Here is a 22,718-nt window from a genome sequence, read left to right as displayed (position 1 = left end):
CAATGGCATTCGCTTCAAAGTATGCTTCGACTTTGATAAGGTATGGCGTCCACTTATCTTTGCTCTCTTCGAAGTCCGGAAGCAGGTGGTGAGCCATGATCGCCTTCGTTGTTCGATTTTTCGTAGTGTCAGGTTCAGGGTCGTCTTTCACTGCATGGGTGGTGAACATCCTCGTCGCCACTGTAGCATAGCCATGGTGTGCGCATAGCAGCGCCGGACCAGCAATGTGTCAACGTAGTCAGCAGAATGAAAAGAACGTTTATTCAAAAGTGTATAACGTATTTATAGGCAGCGTAGTGTTAGCCAGATAACGATGCGCACGTGGTAGTAGCAAAAGTCCGATGTGGTGCAGGCGGCCAGCTGAGGCGTCAACAGGTGCGCGCGCACACACACACAGGAACCGCGAAGACACAACAGCGGCCGATAGAAAAAATGTGTTCCTCGTAAAACTACCACTACCGTTGCGGCCCTGCCGAAACAGCGCAATGGGGCAAATGATGTGGTCGTTCATACGCGGAACGTTAAGGAGCACTAGAATCATTGCACGCGCTGGCGCACGTACGAGCGAGTTCGTCACGTGGTATTTTTGAATGCGAAGCATTTTTTGGCGAACTTCGGCGGCTTTGAGCGCATATATCTATCTATCTAGCGGCCTACGACCTTCAGGTCTCCTGGCCGTTTCGATAATGGTATCAATACCAAAATTGGTATGGCATAACTTGACTGTATGAAGAACGTACTTGACTAGTTATAACATAAATATTATCATATGTCATGAATGCCATGAAGTACATTTCATGCTTTTGCAGCTCTTGCGGTGGTTTCGTTAAGATGGCATGTGGCAGAACTGGTATGGTATGACATGATTGCATAGTGAACACAAGCGACAGACATTAACCTGAAGATTATGATATGCTTGTCATGTAATAACATGACTACATGCCACCCTCATGACGCGCCGGCGGCCGTTTTGCTAGCTTCACTTATACCAAACTTGGTATTATGGGACGTGAATGAATGACTAAGGTGTGATACTGGTGGCAACATGATAAACATGAAACGCGTTTCATGTAACAACATGAGTACATGTTACGCTCATGATGCACTCGCGTCCGTTTTGCTGCTTCACATGTACCAAACTCGGTATTACGGGACGCGAACGGACGACACAGATAAATGACACCTCCAAACATAATAATCATGACATGCTTGTCATGTAACAACATGACTACATGCTACGCTCATGATGCGCAGGCGGCCGTTTTGCTAGCTTCACATAAGCCAAATTTTGTATTACGTGACCTCAATGAATGACGAAGGTATGTGACTGGCGCAAACTTGATAATCATGAGATGCGTGTCATGTGAGAACATGACTACATGCCTCAGTAAAGGCGCCAATACATTTCGACGTGCTCGCTGGCGTTCCATTTCGATGCGTGAAGCCAGCGTTGCTACGCCAGGCGTCGGTCCTGCACTATACTCGGAGGCGCGCGCCGCGCTGCGTTGCTTTCAAGCATGCGCGTTTCAGCGCGTCCAGCGCCCATTTGTCACGAAAAGAGGGAGACGCAGTGATGTCTGAGTAATGCAGCGGCGCAAAATGCCGCTTATTGCATTTAGCGACATGCGGCATTCGTGAAATGCGGCATTTCGCGCCGGTTGCCCTCGGGCCCCACCGACGGACGCTGGTCCCGCCTAGCGTCAGACTTTAAGAACTCGTGTTTTGCTAACGTAGCGTCGCTGTGCCCAGCGTGCGCGCGAGTCAACACTACGTTGGAGTATATTGGGCCCTTCATGATGCGCACGCGGCCGTTTCGCTAGTTTCACATTTACCAAATTTGCTGTTACGTGGCGTCAATCAACGACGAAAGTGTATGACTGGTGCAAACATGATAATCCTGACAAGCTGACAAGCGTGCTCGCGGTCGTTTCGCGAGCTCCACATATACTAAATTCGGTATCACGTGACTTGAATAGATGAGGAAGGTAAACCAGATATCCAAAATATGATAATCATGATTGATTGATTTGTGGTGTTTCACGTCCCAAAACCACCATATGATTATGAGAGACGCCGTAGTGGAGGGCTCCGGAAATTTCGACCACCTGGGGTTCTTTAACGTGCACCCAAATCTGAGTACACGGGCCTACAACATTTCCGCCTCCATCGGAAATGCAGCCGCCACAAAATATGATAATTATGACACGTAAGTCATGTACGACATCATTTACCTCCACCTCGTAACATTGTGCTGATTTTAAAGTAACACATCATCCTTTCTCATTCGTGCTTCGCATATCATCGATTCCCACTGTACGTGGGATCTGCCAATTACTTGTATTTTGCGGACTAACCCTTAATAGATATAAAGTTCGAAACTGTCTAAAGGGACGTTTTGCAAACCGGTCTACAACTACCTCATTAAACTTTTTTATCTATCTTCGTTTCTTGAAAATTTAAGTAATTAAACATTTATATGTATATATATAGCTAACAAACCTATATTTGAGAACACAAAAACTTAGTCCGACCAACCCCAGGCAACGCTGAGCAACATGAATTCGGTCACGTCGCCAATTGCGTGTTCCGGCATATTTTCAAACTCTGGCCAAATTTACGTGGAACACCCTGTATAGTGCAGTGTGCATAGCATCCGTCGGCGTGATTGTATTTAGTTCTTGAAGATGGCGGCGTGAACTCGTTTTCAATTATCTTTTTGGGCCAATCGTGGTGTGACATTCAAAATTGTTTCACGAAGGCAGTTCGGACGTTCGTAGAAGCCAGACTAGCGACCCTATTTCCCCACCACGGCCGTGCAAAGCGGCAGAAGCGTTGCGGGTTGATGAGAGATCACGTCGCGTCTACCCTCTAATCCTGCCCTGGCCAAACAAGCTATTTCGGTTGCGCTGCAACGATTGAAACGTGGACGCAACGCATATTCAGAGTGGTAATTCGTTAAAAGCATATTTTACCGAAGGGCACAGTGTGAACGTTTGTGGTCTCAAGTGACGCATACCACTGTTCCCGCAGTTACGTGATACGACCGTTGTGACAGGTGCGTTTAAGAGAACTCAACATTTTGCGATGGCCCATTATAAAATAAAACGAAAAAGAGAATCATACCCATTTATCATTTCCCCGTCTTCCAGTGTAAATACATAAAAATGACACGCTATTATGTTTTTCTTCTTTTTCGTATTATTAATTTTTGGGTACCGTTCTATATTATTCTTTTTTTTTCCACTGCAGAACTTTGCGATATGGAGTAGCCGAAGCAATATGCACATCAACCTCTCCACAGCAAAACTGTTAAAACAGCACAGCACTGTTAAAAGTAAGAGTTTGTGAACGAATTTATTCGATACTTTGTGCTCGTTGTTTGCAAACGGCGATCTATTTTCGTGTAAAACAGGACTGAACTTTGCTAAAACAGTGGCACGATATGGAGGTTCCGTAAGAATATGTGTATTCTCGTTAAAGCAAGAGTGCATGACTTTGATCTTGTCGTAGTTATTACTGGGCGGTGTATGTCATGGTAGCGACGGCTTATGCTCTCTCATAGTAGAGTATTTGGTACTCTAAATCGTTACCCACTTTTTCTAACCCTCCCCTACTTCTCTAAACACTCCGCGTCACACAACAGAAGAGGTTGACGCTAGCCATGGGGCGGCTTTAAGCTCTCCCACAGTATACAGAGTAACTAGTACTCTAAATCGTTACCCACTTTTTCTAAACACATAGTTGGCGTGGCGGCTTTGGTAGCTGCGGTCATTAGCGTATTATCTGGGACGGCTTTATGCTCTCACCTAGAAATTTACCAAGTTCTCAAAATCCACCAGTTTAACCAGTTTATCTATGCACAGACCACGTCTTCTTTTGCAACATATAAACTTCTGCTCTCCCATAGTAGAATGCCAAGTACTCTAAATCACTAAACACTTTTGCTAAAACGCTGCGCTGTCTCATATTAGATTGCGTGTAGTGCTCTAAAGCGTTCCCAGTTTCTTACAAACACAAACATCTTACTACTGTCGCATAGCAGAGTACTCAGTACTATAAATCGTTCACTATTTCTTCTAATGACAGATAAGATTATGATGGCTCCTGCGCAAGGTTCACATGAAAAGTTGTGAGACATTCTGCATTTTATTGAATGAGGATCTACCACTCTCCCATAGCAAAGTAATGAATACCAGGAAACTTTTTTTTGTAAACCGCTCTGTTATGTACCATTTGGGGATATTACCGCGAAAGTTTTAGATGCTTCACTAATCCCCAAAATTAACGTCGGCGGTGACAGTCATGGTGACATAACGTCATCAAATCTTTGCATACTGCGAAATTTCTGACCCGCCTGATCAAAGAGGCCATGACCTGTGATGGGCAAAAAGCTTGAGTGCCTTGGTCTCGAAGTCACTGCTGCGCCAAGAGTATTTTCTTTTCTTTCTTTTTGGGGAGAGGGTGTTCGGGTTTGAGATATCGTCGTTTACTCCTGCAATAGGTCAGCAATATCTCTCGCACTCTTTTTCCTAAATTGCTTTTCCCTAAATTGCTTTTACATAATTTTCAAAGGTCTGAGTGCTAGATTTGTTTTTTTCTTATTGACCTCTACTCAAACCTACCTTTGGGTGCTCTACCATTTTTATTTCATTTTTATAATTCGCTTGAAACCTGTTGTACATTCGGGTGGTACGGGTCAACCCACCCATTATGTATTAAAATTTTGCCACTTCATTGTCATGGGGAGCTGTGGTCCCCCATAACCCAGTTAGCCCGCTTCGTGCACGAAACACGGGATAAGTTTAAACTCCACCCTTGAAATTTGATTATGAATAACGAACTTGGAGGCGCAAATGCTGTATGCCTGTGTTCTCATATTTGGGTGCACGTTGAAGAACCCCAGGTGGTCGAAATTTCCGGAGCCCTCCACTACGGCGTCTCTCATAATCATATGGTGGTTTTGGGACTTTACACCGCACATAATAATGAATATCGAACTACGTGCGATTTTTATTATTTAAAAAAAGGGGGGAGGTGCAAGATATATATTCATGCACTACAACTTTCTATTATACACAGCTACATGAAAAAAAAATAATTAAAGCATTATTTACAAGTGTTTCTTAAGTGCTCTGCGTCAATGTCACTTAATTTGTGTCAAAGTCGAAAGGTGCACTTTCGAGAAAAGCACAAAGAGAGGGTGCCGCGGGGACGCGCAGAGGAGGGTGAAATACCGTGGCCAAGTCAGCGTTCAGGAGCTTGAGCTTTCAAGATAGCAAACATTTCCAATCCTCTCCACGAAGAAGCCGCCTGACGTGTGTGCCAGCGAGAGCCGACAGGAGAACGGGCATCTTGTTCCCAGCCAACCTCGATATTCGCGCTAGAGTGGTTAAAGGTAAGCACCGACGAACGAATCGCTTGAAAAATATAGATGCACGCATATCCTGATGGAAAACAGCAATAAGCTTCGCAGTTTGAACAATGTCCGCGAAATGGGGTTAGCTGGATTGAAAAAAAAAAAGAATTTGCGTCGTTCAAAAGAAACTGCAGGACATTTGATAAAGCTCATTCATTATTTCATTGCGTTAATGGGAATGGGAAGAATATCTATCAAACGTGGGGTTGCTAGCAGGTGTTTTATTACACCTAACGCGTCGTCTAAAACCCAACAGCTTGAGGGTTCTCTAATGTTTTTTTTTTCTGAACAAAACCAATTGTAGAATAGAGAACGAATGGAATGGACGAAATGTGGTATCATAATGCAACTTCAGGAGGAAACAACCCTCAGTCTCAGTACTCGTTAAATCTTACAGGGTGGTACGTGTTTTTCACTGCTCGAACTTCAAAACGTTTTACCTATGTTGCTTGAACCTGCGCTCGTCTGAATGGTGTATGCTCCTGGTGTCCTGCTTGTAGTGCCTATTTCTTACGTGATGAGTAGGTGTAGGCGCTTAAGTTAAGTTTTGTAAGTTGAGGAAGTAATAAAGTCACCCCCCCCCCCCCACATTGCCAGCGGAAAATGCAGAATATGCGAGGAAAAAAAAAGACTTGGTGATGCTTTTTGTTTAAAGGTTGGCGCGCGACATTGTCCTAACACCAGTTATTTCTGTGGCACGTAAAAATCATCAGTCTTTTACGAGTGGTCGATGGCTACTAATAAAAAAAGGGGAATTCATTGTACTACTGTTGCCATAACGCTATGCGGAAACCAGCTGAGCTTAGACCGAAGGACTTCTTATAGTAGTTTTGATTATTACTGGAATTATTCCTGATCAATAAATACAGTATCTGCTGGTACCTTTTGGTTCTGAAAACAGCTAGCAATGTTCTTTATTTCGAGTTCTTTCTTGCTTTTTCTTTTTGCTGTGGACAAGGAGCGAAACTCTGGAGCTGCGTTTGACCTGAGTCGTGCCTCGTCGACTGCTCCCCACCAAGAAGCAAGACGGGCCACTTCCGGCCTAGCCGGAAGTCACGTGCTTCTGTTTTTTGAAGAGGAACTGGGAGGACTAAACAAAAATGGTGACATGAACCACGTTCCCTTTATTTAGCGCCACTAGAGCAGTCTTTGAGCCAATCCACGTGCATCGTCATGCCAAGAAACGTATAAAAAGCAGTCGCTGGAGGATCGACATCGACCACGTCGCACGGTTCTTATGCACGCAACCTCTGGCCTATAGTCGGCGGTCGCGTGTACCACATCGTCGCTTATTTTACATGCCCCCTATAATTTAGGCGTGTTTCAAGAGCCTCTTGTACCCTAACAGCTTTCGTTTGTACTGAATCTGCTCATCTTAGCATAAATGCCCTCCGGAACAACGGCACTCTTGACTGTTTCCTTCTTTATCCTCCATTCAGCTGCTTTCAGATCGATCGAATCTCTGTGCGTAGAACCAACCGACCCATTACAGCTGATTGTATATACGGCGGTGCCGGGATAACTCATACAAGATACAATGAAGGAGGTGTAGCGTGCAGTCCTTTCTTTGCACTGATATAAGGAGGGAGTCGCTCACAACGTTAAGGATCTACGTGTCTGGGGCCAATAAAGGAGATGCCTCGACGCTAACTTGGAGAACGGGTGCCACGGTGCGTGAAAGATGGCAGAACAACGTAAAAATGCAAATGCAGCCTGCTCGGGTCGAGGTGTTGCATATTTGATGACCCAAACATCAAGGAGATGGGAGAGAGAAGCCTGTGTGGGTATTACTTACGGTATAGCGCTTGTTTGATTTGCAAAGCGCACTCAAAGACGGGGAGTAAAATACGTGTTGAATATTGTCGTTATGTTGATTTCTTCAGTATCTCAGAACGTCCAAGTTTTACATATGATTTTTTTTTCTTTTCAATCGAGCTCGAGGCCAGCTCGCAGTACATCTATTGTTCACTACGTTGGTTTAAGCAAGCATCATCTGGTCGGGAAGAAACATGAAGTACAAATAAAATGAAAGAGCACCGACCAAACTGGAAAGGTTTGAAATATAAAAAAACTCATATTTTAGCTGTGAACAAGGCTACCGTGTGGTAGCCGAGACGACAATTTTGAATGTTTTGAGACTTTTCATTTTGTTCGGTGCTCTTTTTTTTTCTGTTGATATTTCACACCTGTTGTTGAAACTAATGTCTCCATGAAAATTTGAAGGCCTATGGAATCGACACTTGGCCCCCTGAGGCAGGCCTTGTACAGCCACTGCCATGCTTTCTGTTCTACGCCTACTTATGGTCGCGTTACTGACTTGCTTTATGTCTTTGTTGCGAAAAGTAGAACGATGGAAGTTTAGCCCCTTTGCGCCGAAAGCTGTGCAAGGTTGTAATGAGAAGTGGAGGAGCTATTCAGCGTCGGTACAGCTTCAAAGAGTGGTAACAAAATGTTTTAGAAGCTGCTTTATCAACCGAGACTTTTCCGGCGAAGGTATGTTATTGATCTGCTTAATGATCTCGAAATGGGCATCACCTTTCGTTATAATAATAATAGAGTTCATTTATTCCCGTTAACGGCCCTGAGAATGTCACTGTATACAAAAGAAAAAAAGAGAGCATGGAGGTTTATTGTAGACTGAGCATTCGGAAAAACTTTCAGCATGGCTCTGATATCGCGAACACAAAAGACCAGTGATGCTGGGGTAGCCCAGTACAGTATAATACCAAACCAGGCATTGTCTAACGGTCACTGGGTTTCGCTCAAATCTGGGAACTAGGCGTCCACGTTCGCGTCCTTATTTCTTTGCCTACGGAAACTCTTGGCTTCCCTCAACCTAAACTCGGGATATCCCTGTGATGTTATTGGGGCAGGACCGCTCCAGAAAGAATCAGACAGCACGCCAGTGCACAAACACACGTCCAACTTCTGTTGTACCCTTCACACATGGACAACCCACACATTACGAAGTTCCTAACACAAAAAAAAAACACGCGGCTAAACTAAATGAATAAGTAGAACGTTCGGCCTACAGTTCAGGTCGTCGGGGTAGTAGCCTGGGCCGTCGTTGATGCCCCGTCGGCAGCATTCAGTGGCGAAGTCGACGTTGGGCGGCGTCGTCACCTGCAGTGACGAAGTCGGGAGACGCAGGGTCGCCGCGTCGAACTCCAGTGGCTCAGCGCCACTGTCGACGAACTGGAGCCGACGACCCACGTGTTCCGGCGGCAGGGAGTTGTGCCCTTGAGCACCTGTAGTCCGCCTCGGAAACCCACGCCAGCCCTCCTGGAACAGCGGCGCAAGGGCAGGTTCAGGCACCCGGCGCCAGCTCTCCACGACTAGCGGGACAAGGACAGGTTCAGGAACCTGGCGCCAGCTCTCCTAGACCGGTCGTCTAGCGGAGGCTGAGCTGTTCACTCGGCTGGTACGAGTGTCGCGACGTGGCCTGGGTCGTACCTATGGGCCAGACGCCCACCGAGGTAGTCCTGTCTCGAACGACGTACCTCGCGCACTGCCGAAGGCACGGGTCACGCACGCTCGAGGCCGCGCCTCACGAGCTGTCGTCTTCCTCGTAGGCCCCGCCCGGCACATACACGCACACATCACATCCTCTTCGCCACCGCACGGCACACTATTGTCGTTTTTTTAGTTTCTGTTTCGCGCCCGCGCAGCACATATTATGACATCACCCCCTTTTCCGAGAAAGTTGTTTGCAACTATTCTACTACAAGGGCGCCGGGCGAACGAATGGTCACTGCACTGCACGGTCACTGCATGGTCCCTGCACTGCACTGCATTGTCTTAGGGGTCGCATGTACATAGTAGCAGAATGTTCACAGAAGGCTGCTTACAGTTCGGTTGGAAAACTACCGTACAAGTAGGGTTGCTATGTCGCAACTAGGAGTCAACTATTCACGACTGAGGCCTAGTAGTATTAAGAACCACGTTGCTACCTAAACGGCAGTTATGCGCGACTCAAGTAGTCGGCTCCAACATTGTCACAACCTTTGATGTAATGAACTGTGAATGAGTACTCCTGCATAAGGAGACTCCACCTCAACACTCTGTTGTTCACGTGTTTGGCGGAATTTAAATACTGTAATGGTTGGTGGTCTGACAGAATGACAAAAGGTTTGCCATAGAGGTAAATATGAAATTTTTGCACTGCCCAAACAAGTGCAAGGCATTCCCGTTCTATTGTTGAATAGTGGGTTTCTCGGGGCAATAAATTACGACTTGCGTAAGCAACTGGATGCAGCACCTGGCCCTTTCCCATCTGGAGCAATACTGCGCCCAGGCTTGTATTGGAGGCATCAGTACGAAGAACGAACTCCTTCGAGAGGTCGGGAGCAAGGAGGATGGGAGCATCGCCGAGCTTCTTCTTGAGGGCCGTAAACGCTTCCTCTTGATGTGCGCCCCATGAAACAGTGTGGCTTTGTCCCTTTCTTGTAAGGTCCGTCAGCGGCTTGGTCAGTTCGGCGTAGTTAGGTATAAACTTCCGGTAATAGCCGGTCAAGCCAAGAAACGACTGCACTGCTTTCTTGGTTGTAGGTCGTTTTGCGGCAAGAATCTTGTCTAGCGTTTTGAAAAGCGGTTCAACTGTAGTCTCCCCGATTCGATGTCCCAAGAAGGATATGCTTCGCTCTCCTATCTCACATTTACTTGGTTTTATGGTGAGGTGAGCTTGGTTAATTCGTTCAAAAACTTGTCTGAGGGTGTCGATGTGCTCTTGCCAAGTATCGGTCGCAATGATGACATCGTCGAAATAATGGTGAACGTTGTCGACACCACCCAGTACTGATCTCATAAGGCGCGCGAATACTGCTGGTGCCGTTTTAATGCCAAAATGCATGTAGAGGAAGTGATAGAGCCCAGACATGCTGGAGAAAGCAGTTTTTTCACGACTGTTTGGATCCATCGGTACTTGCCAGTATCCTTTCGTGAAATCAAATTTGGAGAAAAACTGCTTTTGTCCAACAAGTGCAAGAACTACATCGATGCGTGGTATTGGCTCGCAGTCGGGGACCAGAATCTTGTTCAATTCTCTGAAGTCTACGCACAACCTAATCGTGTTGTCCGGTTTCTTCACCACGACAATGGGAGCGTGGTACGGCGACTGAGACCGCTCAATAATACCGAGTTTCAGCATCTCTTGCACTTCCTTTTCTACTCTTTCTTGCAAGGCAAGGGGGATGGGGTACTGCGGAACATGCACAGGCTTATTGGAGGTCAGACGTAGCGAACACTCCACGAGTGCTGTTTTCCCTGGTAAGTCAGAAAAAATGTCCGCATACTCTTGAAAAAGTGCTTGCACATTCTGAACTTGTTCAGCAGTGAGGTGTGGTGATAGCTTGACATCCGTGCTGAACTGCGTGCGATACAAGCTCAATATGGGCATTTGTTTGACTTCGTCTTCTTCTTCGGGGAGATTTTCGTGGAGCTCTGCAACAACTGACACCCGTTGTGGTTCCGTCACTTCGCGCTCTTCGTATTTTTTGAGCATGTTGATATGAAAAATCTTGTTTTTCCCAAACACGTCGATGACGTAGTCGACATCATTTTTCCGTTCGATGACTTGGAACGGCCCTTTCCACTGCATTAACAGCTTGTTGGAGTCAGTCGGGAGCAGAATTAAAACCTTGTTGCCTGGGCATAATTTTCTAGGGCGACTTTTCCTGTCATAATAGGTTTTCTGCTTCACACGAGCCTTCTCCAGCTGTTCATGGGCTATCTTGCAAGTCTCCTCTAGGCGATTGCGCAAATCAAAGACGTAGGTGTAAGTCGTCCGCGTTTCTGCGTCTAGCCCCTCATTTGTCCACAGTTCTCTCAGCACGGTTAGCGGTCCTCGGACGTGGCGGCCGTAAATGAGCTGAAACGGAGAGAACCCGAGGCTTGTCTGTGGAACTTCCCTATATGCAAAGAGTAGCGGAGCTAGGTACCTGTCCCAAGCTCGAGGTCTCTCTTGGCACATTCTCTTTAGCATTGTCTTCAGGGTGCCATTAAATTTCCCCACGAGACCGTTCGCCATCGCATGATACGGGGTTGTCTTTGGCATCTTCACGGAGAGAAGCCTGCTAACCTCGTTCATTAATTCTGAGGTAAAACTTGCCCCTTGGTCGGTGACGATTTCTTTTGGTAAGCCGATGCGGGAAAAAATCTCGATGAGTGCTTCCGCAATGTGAACTGCATCGATTGCGGGCAATGCTACAGCGTCAGGGTAGCGAGTCGCAAAATCGATAAGTGTCAGAACATATCGGTTCCCACGGTCCGATCTTGGTGAAAATGGGCCGATTAAATCAACCGCGACCCTTTCAAAAGGTGTCCGGATAAGAGGCATGTTGCCTAGTGGTGCGACTCCAACTTTTCCTTTAGGGGTAGTTCTCTGGCACTTGTCGCAAGACTTGACAAAGCGCTTTACGTCTCCGTTCAGGTCAGGCCAATAAAATTCTTCTAGGACACGATCAGTAGTTCTTTTGATGCCTTGGTGTCCCGCCATGATACTGCCATGAGCAATGTCCAGTATGCCTACCCGGAACGCTTTCGGAGTGACCAGCTGTTTAAACGTCCTGCCAGTGGCAAGGCGGTAGCGTCGATAAAGCAATCCTTTATCTTCGATGAAATCGTAACAGTGGCCCTTTCCCGATTTGAACTCTTTATTCACTTTAGCAAAGACAGTTTTGAGTGTCGGGTCATTTCGCTGTTCCTCGGCGAGTTGGGCTCTGGTAACGTCAAGTAAGAGCGTTGTTGACACGTACAAAGGCCTGATATTTTCTTGACCTTGTTGATTGGCTTTGGTTTTTGCCACGCTTGAAGAAGCAGATCTTGAGGTGACAGGTGACTTGGTCGGGTGTGCTTGCGCAGGTAACTCATCCACCTTGGTATGAGTCGCCTGCTTCCAGTCAGAATCTGGATCGTATGGTCCTCTGACGCCTGGAAGATTTCCCAGCACAAGGTCATAGAGGGGTTGATCCATACAAGCCACTTTCAGCATCCCTGTGAAGTACGGCGTGTTGACTTGTACAATAGCTTCCGGGAGATGGCTAGTTGACCTGTCTAGGAGAACGACACTGATTTTCTTGCCTGTCAGGCACACATCAGGAACGAGCTCCCGTCGGACGATTGCCGTGTTGCATCCCGTATCGCGTAAGACTCGAACCTCTCTTCCTAGCAGCAGACCTTCGACCACTGGCATCCCGTCGGCCAGGAAACGTATTGTACCCTGCACGTTCTTGTCGTCGTGGTGACTTGAGCAAGGAATCTTCCCTCCTGGACGCTTGGCTGTTTTTCTAGCCCCAGCCCGGGCAGAGTCAGGTTCGCTAAATGCGCACGAAGAACTCGGTTTGTTGTTCCCATGCTGGTTTCGGCAAGTTTCTATGACATGTCCCGTTTTACCGCACAACTTGCATTTCAGCATCTGCTTAGGTGGATTGCGGCAGTCAGGAGCCAAATGTCCGAAACGATGACACAGGATACACTTGAGTTGCGGTTTCCGCGACGCTTCGGTAGGCTTTCCACTGGATTCTTTCGCGGGGTCAGGACCTTTTCCTATATTAGTCAAATTCTGCGCCTCAAGGAAGCGATCCGTCAAATTAGCGAGTTCATCTAGTGACTTGCACTCTCGCTCTTTTAAGAAAACAACCAGCTTTGGATGGCAACAACGCAAGAATTGCTCAGAGATTACGTGATCCCTTAGACCTTCATAGGTTTGGGATACGTTTGCCATGTCTATCCAATGGTCGAAATAACTGGTAATTCTTGCTGCTAACTGTCGTCCAGTTTCACCATCTGCTGCTCGTGCTTTCCGAAACTTATCTTGGTAGCCTTGAGCCGTAAACTGAAATCTCTGCAGTAGAGCTTTCTTTACTTTTTGGTAGTCCAGCGAATCAGCGGCAGTCATTCGGCCTATCACGGTTAACGCGTCACCCGTTAGGCACAGGCTAACAGCGAGACCCCATTTTTCTTGCGGCCAATCCTGTCCTGTGGCTACGCGCTCGAATCGCTGCAGATACGCGTGCAGATCATCGCATTTCTCGTCAAATACAGGCAGTAACTTCTGCGGATTGAGGGGTGAGGAGGTGCTGGGCGCAGTCAAAGCGTCATTAGCTGCTACAGGCATATTCTGAGCTCCTTCCTGAAGCTTTAGCTTAAGCTGCAGAATTTCACGCTGCCTCTCGTCAGCTTCTTTGGCTGCCTCTCGCTCTGCAGCTCTCTCATCCCTAAGCTTAGCCTGTTGGGCCTCAATCCACTTGTTTAGCTCTGCACCCGAGAACCCTAGTTGGAGCCCTATAGCGGCGAGTTTTTCCAAGTCCATGGTGCAGTCTGAACGTGTGTCTGCCTCGAGCGAAACTGTCTTCTTTCCCTGGTTTAACGAGCGGATCCTGGCAGGCTCGCCAGTTTGTGATGTTATTGGGGCAGGACCGCTCCAGAAAGAATCAGACAGCACGCCAGTGCACAAACACACGTCCAACTTCTGTTGTACCCTTCACACATGGACAACCCACACATTACGAAGTTCCTAACACAAAAAAAAACACGCGGCTAAACTAAATGAATAAGTAGAACGTTCGGCCTACAGTTCAGGTCGTCGGGGTAGTAGCCTGGGCCGTCGTTGATGCCCCGTCGGCAGCATTCAGTGGCGAAGTCGACGTTGGGCGGCGTCGTCACCTGCAGTGACGAAGTCGGGAGACGCAGGGTCGCCGCGTCGAACTCCAGTGGCTCAGCGCCACTGTCGACGAACTGGAGCCGACGACCCACGTGTTCCGGCGGCAGGGAGTTGTGCCCTTGAGCACCTGTAGTCCGCCTCGGAAACCCACGCCAGCCCTCCTGGAACAGCGGCGCAAGGGCAGGTTCAGGCACCCGGCGCCAGCTCTCCACGACTAGCGGGACAAGGACAGGTTCAGGAACCTGGCGCCAGCTCTCCTAGACCGGTCGTCTAGCGGAGGCTGCGCTGTTCACTCGGCTGGTACGAGTGTCGCGACGTGGCCTGGGTCGTACCTATGGGCCAGACGCCCACCGAGGTAGTCCTGTCTCGAACGACGTACCTCGCGCACTGCCGAAGGCACGGGTCACGCACGCTCGAGGCCGCGCCTCACGAGCTGTCGTCTTCCTCGTAGGCCCCGCCCGGCACATACACGCACACATCACATCCTCTTCGCCACCGCACGGCACACTATTGTCGTTTTTTTAGTTTCTGTTTCGCGCCCGCGCAGCACATATTATGACAATCCCCTTCTGCGGCATACTCGGTTTCAGCTTCATTAGCTCTTTTTTCATAACGTAATCGCTGTAGCCGCAAACGACCAAGATTAGCTTCTCGACAGCGCTGCAATCGAGTGGCTTGTTTCTCGGGAGTCTTGACGGTAGCCTTGCCCATTGCTAAAGAAACGCCCCGTCTCTTGCTTTTATAAAACACTGCGTCAAGTAGGACTTTCAAAGTGCGGTGTCGTTTGAACCTTCTATAAGAACACTGGGCACGTTGGTTATCGTCAGCGGTGCCGTTCGTAGTCGACGCCCTCGTGCCGGGTGCCATCGTCGATAATAAGCGGCTGTGCTATAGAGCGAGCAAATAACCCCCCGCCCCCCCAGAGGCATCTGCCACCCTTCCCACAATGCACTATGCGCACACTACTCACTGTTGAGCACGCGGTATTCAGTGCGCATGCGCGCACCACTCGCAGAGTACTGCACCCAGCCACGTCGATTGATCAATGTGAAAAGTTTCCTTTAGGGCATTTGTTTTCATACTTGTGCAACATACAGAAACACTCCGGCTCAAATACAATCCCACTTTTATTGAGTTCAATAACGATCCCTAAAAACACTTTATGAAGGCGCCCTACATACGGTAACCTATAATGAGCGTTCAAGAAGCATGTCAAAAGCTATCCGAAACGTACTTTTTTTTCGGTATCATATATCCTACGCAATCGCTTCGGCTAGTGGCCGCGCTTCGACGACTTCCTCCTCAAATTACGGAGCGCACGCAGTCCCCTGGTGCAACGTAACTAAACACTCTACTCGCGTTGTTCGTCATTGTTTGCGCTCATGTACCGGTGACGCACTGCGCGAAAAAAGATATTGATACAGAATGGTGGACAGATGAGAGATGCAAGCTTTCGACAGTGTACGACGACGTTCATTCGGGGGTGGTGGACGCTTCTCGACAAATAGCGCGTGATTTTCTGTCATCGACCGACGTCATCTGATCGCTACGAAGAGCCAACAACGCTCCTCCCTAAAAGAAGCTCCAATCTGAATGGCTTTCTAATGATGTCTCCCTCGGTAGACCAGTGGCGTGGCCTTTTGGTCAGCCGGAATCTAAAAACACGAGGCCCACGTAGGTGTACCAATACTCTCCACGTTTTATTTGTTTTTTGTTCGGGATGGGGGGGGGGGGGGACAAGTAGCAGTCAACTGATTTCGTCAGATAGGCTTCTACGGGAAGCACACCCATGGATGCTTAACGGTTCTATGCACGCTATAGACAACCACCTCTGGGGATTAGGCTAGCTTATTATTGCATATAATGGCGGTGGAATCACCTGAAACAACTACGATGTATTGAAATTGCTGTTATTGATTTTGACACAACCCTACCGGGAGTAATTTACCCTAGTAAAGGACGTGGACGACTTGTATACACGCCACCACCTTATCGCTACTAATGTAGTTGTCTCTTCGCTGTTTCTTTTTTTTTTGTTAGTTAAGTTGTAGCGGTTACTGGCACTCCCAAAACCCTTTTTTTTTCCTTATAGCGCTAAGCAGGAAGAACTGTTTATAAGTTACACATTTAGGAAAAATAATATGTTTTGAACGATCGGGCTAGCGCCTATGTCACCATACGATGGTCTTTGCAGATGGTCAGTTTTTCTGTTTGGTGAGACGCGATAACTTTAACATTAAAACAAGAGAACACCACTTTGGAACCAACTTGGATATATCATCCGTTAGAGTAAACGCTGAACAGACGCAACAAATTCTGCGGGTAAGAAGGAAAGAAAAGGTTCGCATAGTGTTACGCACAATCTGTACAGTTACCATTAAAGATGGCTCCAGTTAGTTCTTTTTTGCACTGTTTTATGCATCTGAGACTCTTGTTTGCGAAAACAAGTGACCAACATACTATTGCGCTTTCTACGAAAGACAGGATCAAGCGATGTAGCATGAGCCGAACTGCAGGGGAAGAGTCACTCAGGCAGGTCTATTGGTGGCCAGGTCTGCCAGCCAGCGCCTCTATTTTTTTATAGGAGGCGCTGGCCAGGCAATCTCCGTTTTTGGCAATATCATACCCACCACCTCCTTTACACTCTCAAGCTTCATTGAAGTGTGCGAAGTGAATTTTTTCTATTCAATACCTCTTTATACATCTTGACTCAGGAGAGCCTGCTTTTAAGGAAGTTCAGTTAGTTTTAAGGCATGCAGTCTCGTGGCTGGCGCTATATACTGACCCACGATTCACACTGAATCACTTAAATTTGAAACTGCGTCCAGACAACGCCATCGGTGCGTAGTGCGTGACACTCGGCATGTGAAGTGTCGTCCCTTTCACCGCTCACCAGGGGGTTTTCGGGTGTAATGGCCCGCTGGGTGTTTTATTGTGGCGCCATTCTCACCCCGAATCCCACGTCTACATACTTACAGTCACCCACTCTGTTGCGCTCCCCACGGTAGAAAATAACCGAACATTGATCGCTTTATTTGTTTTCGGATCCCCGAAACGCTCCTGCAATTCAGCTGCAGTCTTTACGGCTATTTGCTAAAGGAAGATGGCCATTCAGGGAACGGATGTCTCTGCCCCACTACATAATGGCAGCTGTCTTTATTTTCTTTGTTTCTCCCCGGAGCTGTCACTTTTCAGCATTGAATTGTCGTTTATTTCACGTGTTTTTATGCCGCCGTTTTTTGTGCTCACCGGTATGTAGCTGCGGAAGACTTCGCCAAAGTCCATTCCATGAGTCACACACTTCGAGACTATTGATGATGTACGTTTTTTTTCTTCAGTTGTAAAGCTGACGAAAGAAGGTAGAGAGGTGGTAGTTGTGCTTGAGGGCCACGAAATATCTGATTCACCAGGCTTCTTCCTCTCCTCAACGTTTTTCTTTTGACTCATGTTTCTTCAATGCATTACCCTAACAGAACTTTCAACTTCAAAAGAGGATTGTACTACTTCTTCTTTCACCGCTGACAGTGGCATAATGGCCAAATCTCTCCAAACTGTGCAAAAAAGACACTTCTGTGTCATACAATGATCCGTTGTCTTCTAAAGCTGAATCGCTTTAAAAATATTGTGTTGAAAGTTGCTACCAGCACTCCGTTCATCTGCTTCCTACAGTCAGACATGTAAAGTGTTGGTAAAGCGACTATAAATAAATCAGCTGGGCACAAATGATGCGCAGAGCAACATATCATCAAAGTACCACAAGAAAAACAGCCGCAGAAATCAAAATAACGATCGTCATTAAACAGCTAGCTCCATTCCCTTCGCGTTACCACTTACATAACTCTCCTTCCCATTACCGATGCCCGGAGAAGAAACAAGAACATTGCAAGTAGAAGCGGGTTTCTGTCGATGTGCACGCGTCAGCCATTTAATGATTATAGTGAAAGGACACTACTCTGTCGTAACCGCACTTAAAATTACTCTTGTTTGTATGGCCAGTTCATTAAACATGAGTAGCTCACTGTTCTTCGTTGCTGACTCAAAGATCACAGGCTTGATCCCGGCCATGGTGGTCACATTGCGATGGAGGTGAGGTCTACGCCTGTGTACTGTTCAATGTCACTGCACGGTAATGAACACCAAATGGTCAAAATTTCCGGTGTAGTCCACTACGACTTCTCTCATAATCACATCTTTGTTTTGGGACGTTAAACCACAGGTACTATTATTAAATTTCTTTCTCGAAAGTCCTGCCACGACCATTCGTGACCATTAGTGCTCTTGTATTCACCACGTTCATGACATGTACGCTGCACCTAAGCGCCATCTCGACAACGTATGAAAACAGAGTAATAGAACTCCACTTGAAACGTTCAATAAGTGAAAGCAGGGGGCATCCAAGCTAGGACGAAGTTTGGCAGTGGCCAAAATTGTGAACGCTTGGTTTTTCGAAATTTCGTTTAGTAAGAGCTTTATTCAAACGCGTGCGCACACACGCACGCACGCACGGATGCACAAGCAGAGACGAGCACACACAGAGACAAACAAACAAAGAACATTCACGCACACAAATACGCTCGAATATTTAAAATATTTAGTATTATTTGGAATACAGCTCTTGTACCTGTGGTTGGCTGCTCAAACGTCGTGAAAGCTGAAAACGCTTGCCATCCCACTAAGCATATGTATGCCGGCTGTGTTTTCTTGATATCTACTGTTTGTATGATAGCCATCACGACAGCCGTATCTTTATAAGACATAACTCGTCTACCAAGGTAGCGATCAGTCACAATTTGGCCAAACCGTCAGGACTAGAACGCGAAGTTCAAAGACACAAATATCTTAACTGAGTCGCACGAAAATGTTGAAGTACCAAAGGAAGACACTTGGACGCAGCACACACGAACAACTGAAAGTTTATTGAAGAAAACAGACATATATATGCGGTTACGAGAACACGTGCGGTGAAAGAAAATTATTATATGAGCAGACAGATTGTACTGATGGGCAATGTTGATTGTTATTGATGCTTCAAAAGAAAGAAAGAGTGCCCTCTATGTCAGCTCGTAATTGCGCCTGGAAACGACATCGCACAAGTCAAGGTCTCAGGAACAGTCACTGTCATTCAGTTAAAGATTTGGGACATTTTACTATAGTAGCAGTCGAAATATAACCTTGCAAAACAGATACTTGAAATGACGCTTTTGACATCTCTCAGCGACACAAGTGATATCTTGTCCCCTGGGCAGTTCTGTTTCCCCTTTGACATATTCTTGCCTTCTTTCCATGTACCCTGAATCCATTTAATTTATTACACAGCCATTCCAACTTATCGTCCGTTTTTGACGTTTCAATCTTAGTTCGCTGAACAGGACGCTTTTCCCGAAGAGCGTACTATAGCTACGCGAAAGTGCCAGATGCGCAATTTCGAGACAGGCCTAGAAGGACACAAACAAAAGCTTGTCCCTTGACGTGCGGCCCTTCCCCAAGTGCCGCCATCGTTCGAACAAAAACAGCTGCCGATGTCTGTCGTGCGTTACTGATACGTATCGCAGCAGACGATGCTTTTCGTGAAATGAATGTCCATGACGGTTATCGCCACTGGCACCCTGCCGTATACATTACGGTGGGGTGCGCATGGGGTTGACTCTCCTTGTGGTGCTGCAAGCGTGCGTTCTTATGCTAAAAAAACAAATAGTTCGAAGACGAGAAGTTAGTCATGTCGTGCCGAGGCAGCTATGTAGATCGGTGCGACGGGAACGATGTGCTCGGCCGCACGGAATCGCACGAGCAATGAATTGAGCGTGCGTGTACGGTTGGTGCTCTCGTGCCTAATCTGAATATATCGACGCCTGGTATTACGATGGGCTATTCATAGTGGAGATGGCGAACTAGTTCCTGTGAAGCCGCGAAAGGATCGTCCAGATAGATGCGCGTCTCGAGTACGTGATTTTCGATGGCCAAGATTACTGTAGGAGCAACTATCCTCCTGTCTGGCTTTGAATTCTACATCCTCTTCGTGCCGAACTTTATCCTCATTTTGAACTTCTTTCCAAACCTTATTTACAAATTTACTTTCTTTGAAAACTGAGGAGCACGGAGTGTACCACCGAAATCACAGTTAATGAAGCACGGAAATGAAAAAAAAAGTTGGAGAGGAGGGGGATGATTCAAGTTTTGTGGAGGTGAGTGGCATCATGCAACAAGAAAAGAAAGATAGAAAAAAGAACATGTTGGCGTGAATGAAATGGACTGCTACCGGTAACGAAAGATGCCCGTTTTTCTGTTATTCATGGGTTTGATGTAAGTTGTTTTTTCGTTGAGAGGCAGAAAGGAAGATAAAGAAAACAAGATGTTCTCTATTTTGTGAACTTAAAACTGAAAGACACTTAAGTAATGGAAACTTCGTGAAAAATACCATGTGTGCATTCTCTTAGAAATGCACTGCGGTTATTCGCTCCGCTTCAATTGGTGCAAAGAACAACTCCTTTCTTGCAATCTGCATGCATCGCTTTTTCTTCCGTTTATATACATGAATTTTTAGCATTATATGCATGCTCAAAACAAAACCACAACACAAGGGTCATCATTATTATTATTGTCACAAAGTTGGACCATCTTGATCTACGTGTAGCCCGTTTGCTGTTGACTGGCTTCGTACTGAACTTTTTTGTGTACTTTGCGTGAGATATCCTTTGAGGGGCGGAGCGCCTTAACATCTTGCAATTTCCATCCATTCGTCATAGCCAACAGCAGATGTAGCGCCTGTGCATGAGACCAAAATACCTATGAACAACAAAAGTTTAATCAAAAAGTTGTTAACGACAGCAAACAAAACAAGAGGCCACGACACAGTAAAAACACTCACATTCAGGCACCCATCAATCAAAACATATGACAGATCAAAATCCTAACAACAACAAAGTTAAAGGTTCTTTAACAGAACAACGTAGATGGTCACAATTCATGATGCGACGTACACTGCTTCGCTCCATCATTAGCATTCATTTTGTGTGTAGGCGTGGATTTTGTGATCCTGTTCCTATATTTGCGTAATATCTCCAATATTAGCTGCCAGTATTACAGGATTCACTAATTAGGCAGTTTCCTCTGCCCGGCGAAAGTTTTTGCGTAGCAGGAACATTTCTTTATTATGCGGATGACTAAAAGAATATTCAGGCAGACTCATACCGTTACAAAAACAGCATCCTCACGTTCTTGCTCCTGGAGAGTGTTATTTGACTGCCTGAAAAGAAAGAAAACATCCATGGGGTGAATTATCATGAGCAGAACGAAGCATCCGTCCATACGTCTATGTGTCCGGATGGACGAACGGATGAATGGATGCACGGAACGACAGACAGAAGCACTAACGCACAGATGGACACATGGACGGACGCATAGACGGACTCATGGATGGACGCACAGATGAAAGGAAGCACATGAATGGACAGACGAACGAACGAACGCACAAACGGATGAATGGAAGCACGTACAAACAGACAGATTAACGGACACAAGCACGGACCCACGAACAGAGGAACAAATCGATGAACGGAAGCATGAACGGGCGAACGAAAGGAAGCACAGATGGTTGGACACACGGACGGACTCTTCACCCCACTCATCATCATTTACTCCGTGGCTAAGCTGTGAAAACCACTGACGCCATCTTGTTAAATTATTCCAAGGGACATCTGAACAGAACACCACTCATTGAGCAAGTTATAATCTAGAGGTGGCTACAGACTACATACGGAGGAGGGAACGGCCCACGGTCTAAAGAGCTTCGCCCCTAAAAAAAGAAAAAAACTTCATAAGGTATACATACCAGGCGATCTACAGCGGCGATCTCAAGGGAATTCACGTTATGAGTACATACCAACTTAGCTTTAGCTGCCGCCATTCTCGTTCCACTTCATGGACGAAGATGGATGGAGGGATTCGAATGTTGTGGGTTCGGTCATTCCCTGAGATGAGTAATCTTTCCGGTAATTTCGCGTTTTTTTTTTCATGTTTAAAACCTAAGTACAACAAATAGCATTTTTTAAAGTTTTTTTTGCTTTTATGAGTATTGAGAAAGAAGTGAGGAATTATGTGTCTGTAGTATGTAGTTAATCATTTTTACCCACTACTAATCCTAAAAAGCATTACTGCAGGTAGGACCGAACATATAGGCATACAAAGTAAAAAGAAAATCAAAAGAAGAATTATGTCAACTTAACAGTTTTTTCTTTGTAGCAAGCTTAAGTGGCAACGTAACGATTGATGCAAAAAATGGCAGCATAACCACGGGGTGAATGATGGAGAGTGGGGCGAAGCATCCGTCCGTTCATTGGTTTTTGCTTCCGTCCGTCCATGCGTCTGTCTGTGTGACCGTCCATGCGTCCATCCCTGCGTTCGTTCTTGCATCCACCCCTGCGTCCATCCATGCCTCCATGCGCCCGTGCAGCTATCCGTGTGTCCGTCCATGCATCTGTTTGTGTGTCCGTTCGTCCATCTAGTCAACACTCCAAGTACAACCATCTCGAATCTTTTCATCATATATTCCGCATATAGAAGCACCACCATCCAGCGGACATTCCAACGACTAAACGAGAGGTGGCACACGCACACTTTCTTATGGCTTGCGCTTCGTGTCTACTT

General features: G+C 46.6%; 1 protein-coding gene across 5 annotated transcripts in view; it reads right to left on the bottom strand.

Moving 5' to 3' along the window:
- Window positions 1-20,649: 20,649 nt before the first annotated feature.
- LOC119167171 (uncharacterized) overlaps window positions 20,650-22,718 on the bottom strand; it is a 203,207-nt gene continuing 201,138 nt past the window's right edge. For 3 of the 5 annotated variants that reach the window (XR_005109174.2, XM_075865590.1, XM_075865588.1), the window contains exons 2-3: window positions 21,264-21,318; window positions 20,650-20,858 (exon numbers count right to left, since the gene is read on the bottom strand). Coding sequence is in view for 4 of the 5 variants with exons in the window: in XM_075865590.1 (XP_075721705.1) it covers window positions 20,697-20,858; window positions 21,264-21,318 (217 nt within the window). In the remaining variant the exon portion in view is untranslated. The remainder of the gene's footprint in view (window positions 20,859-21,263; window positions 21,319-22,718) is intronic. The other 2 variants (XM_075865591.1, XM_075865589.1) reach the window with 1 other exon arrangement.

This window comes from Rhipicephalus microplus, chromosome 6, assembly GCF_043290135.1.
Source record: "Rhipicephalus microplus isolate Deutch F79 chromosome 6, USDA_Rmic, whole genome shotgun sequence".
Lineage (NCBI taxonomy): Eukaryota > Metazoa > Arthropoda > Arachnida > Ixodida > Ixodidae > Rhipicephalus > Rhipicephalus microplus.
Note: the sequence above shows the minus strand (reverse complement) of the source record. Positions and strands in the feature narration are given on the sequence as shown.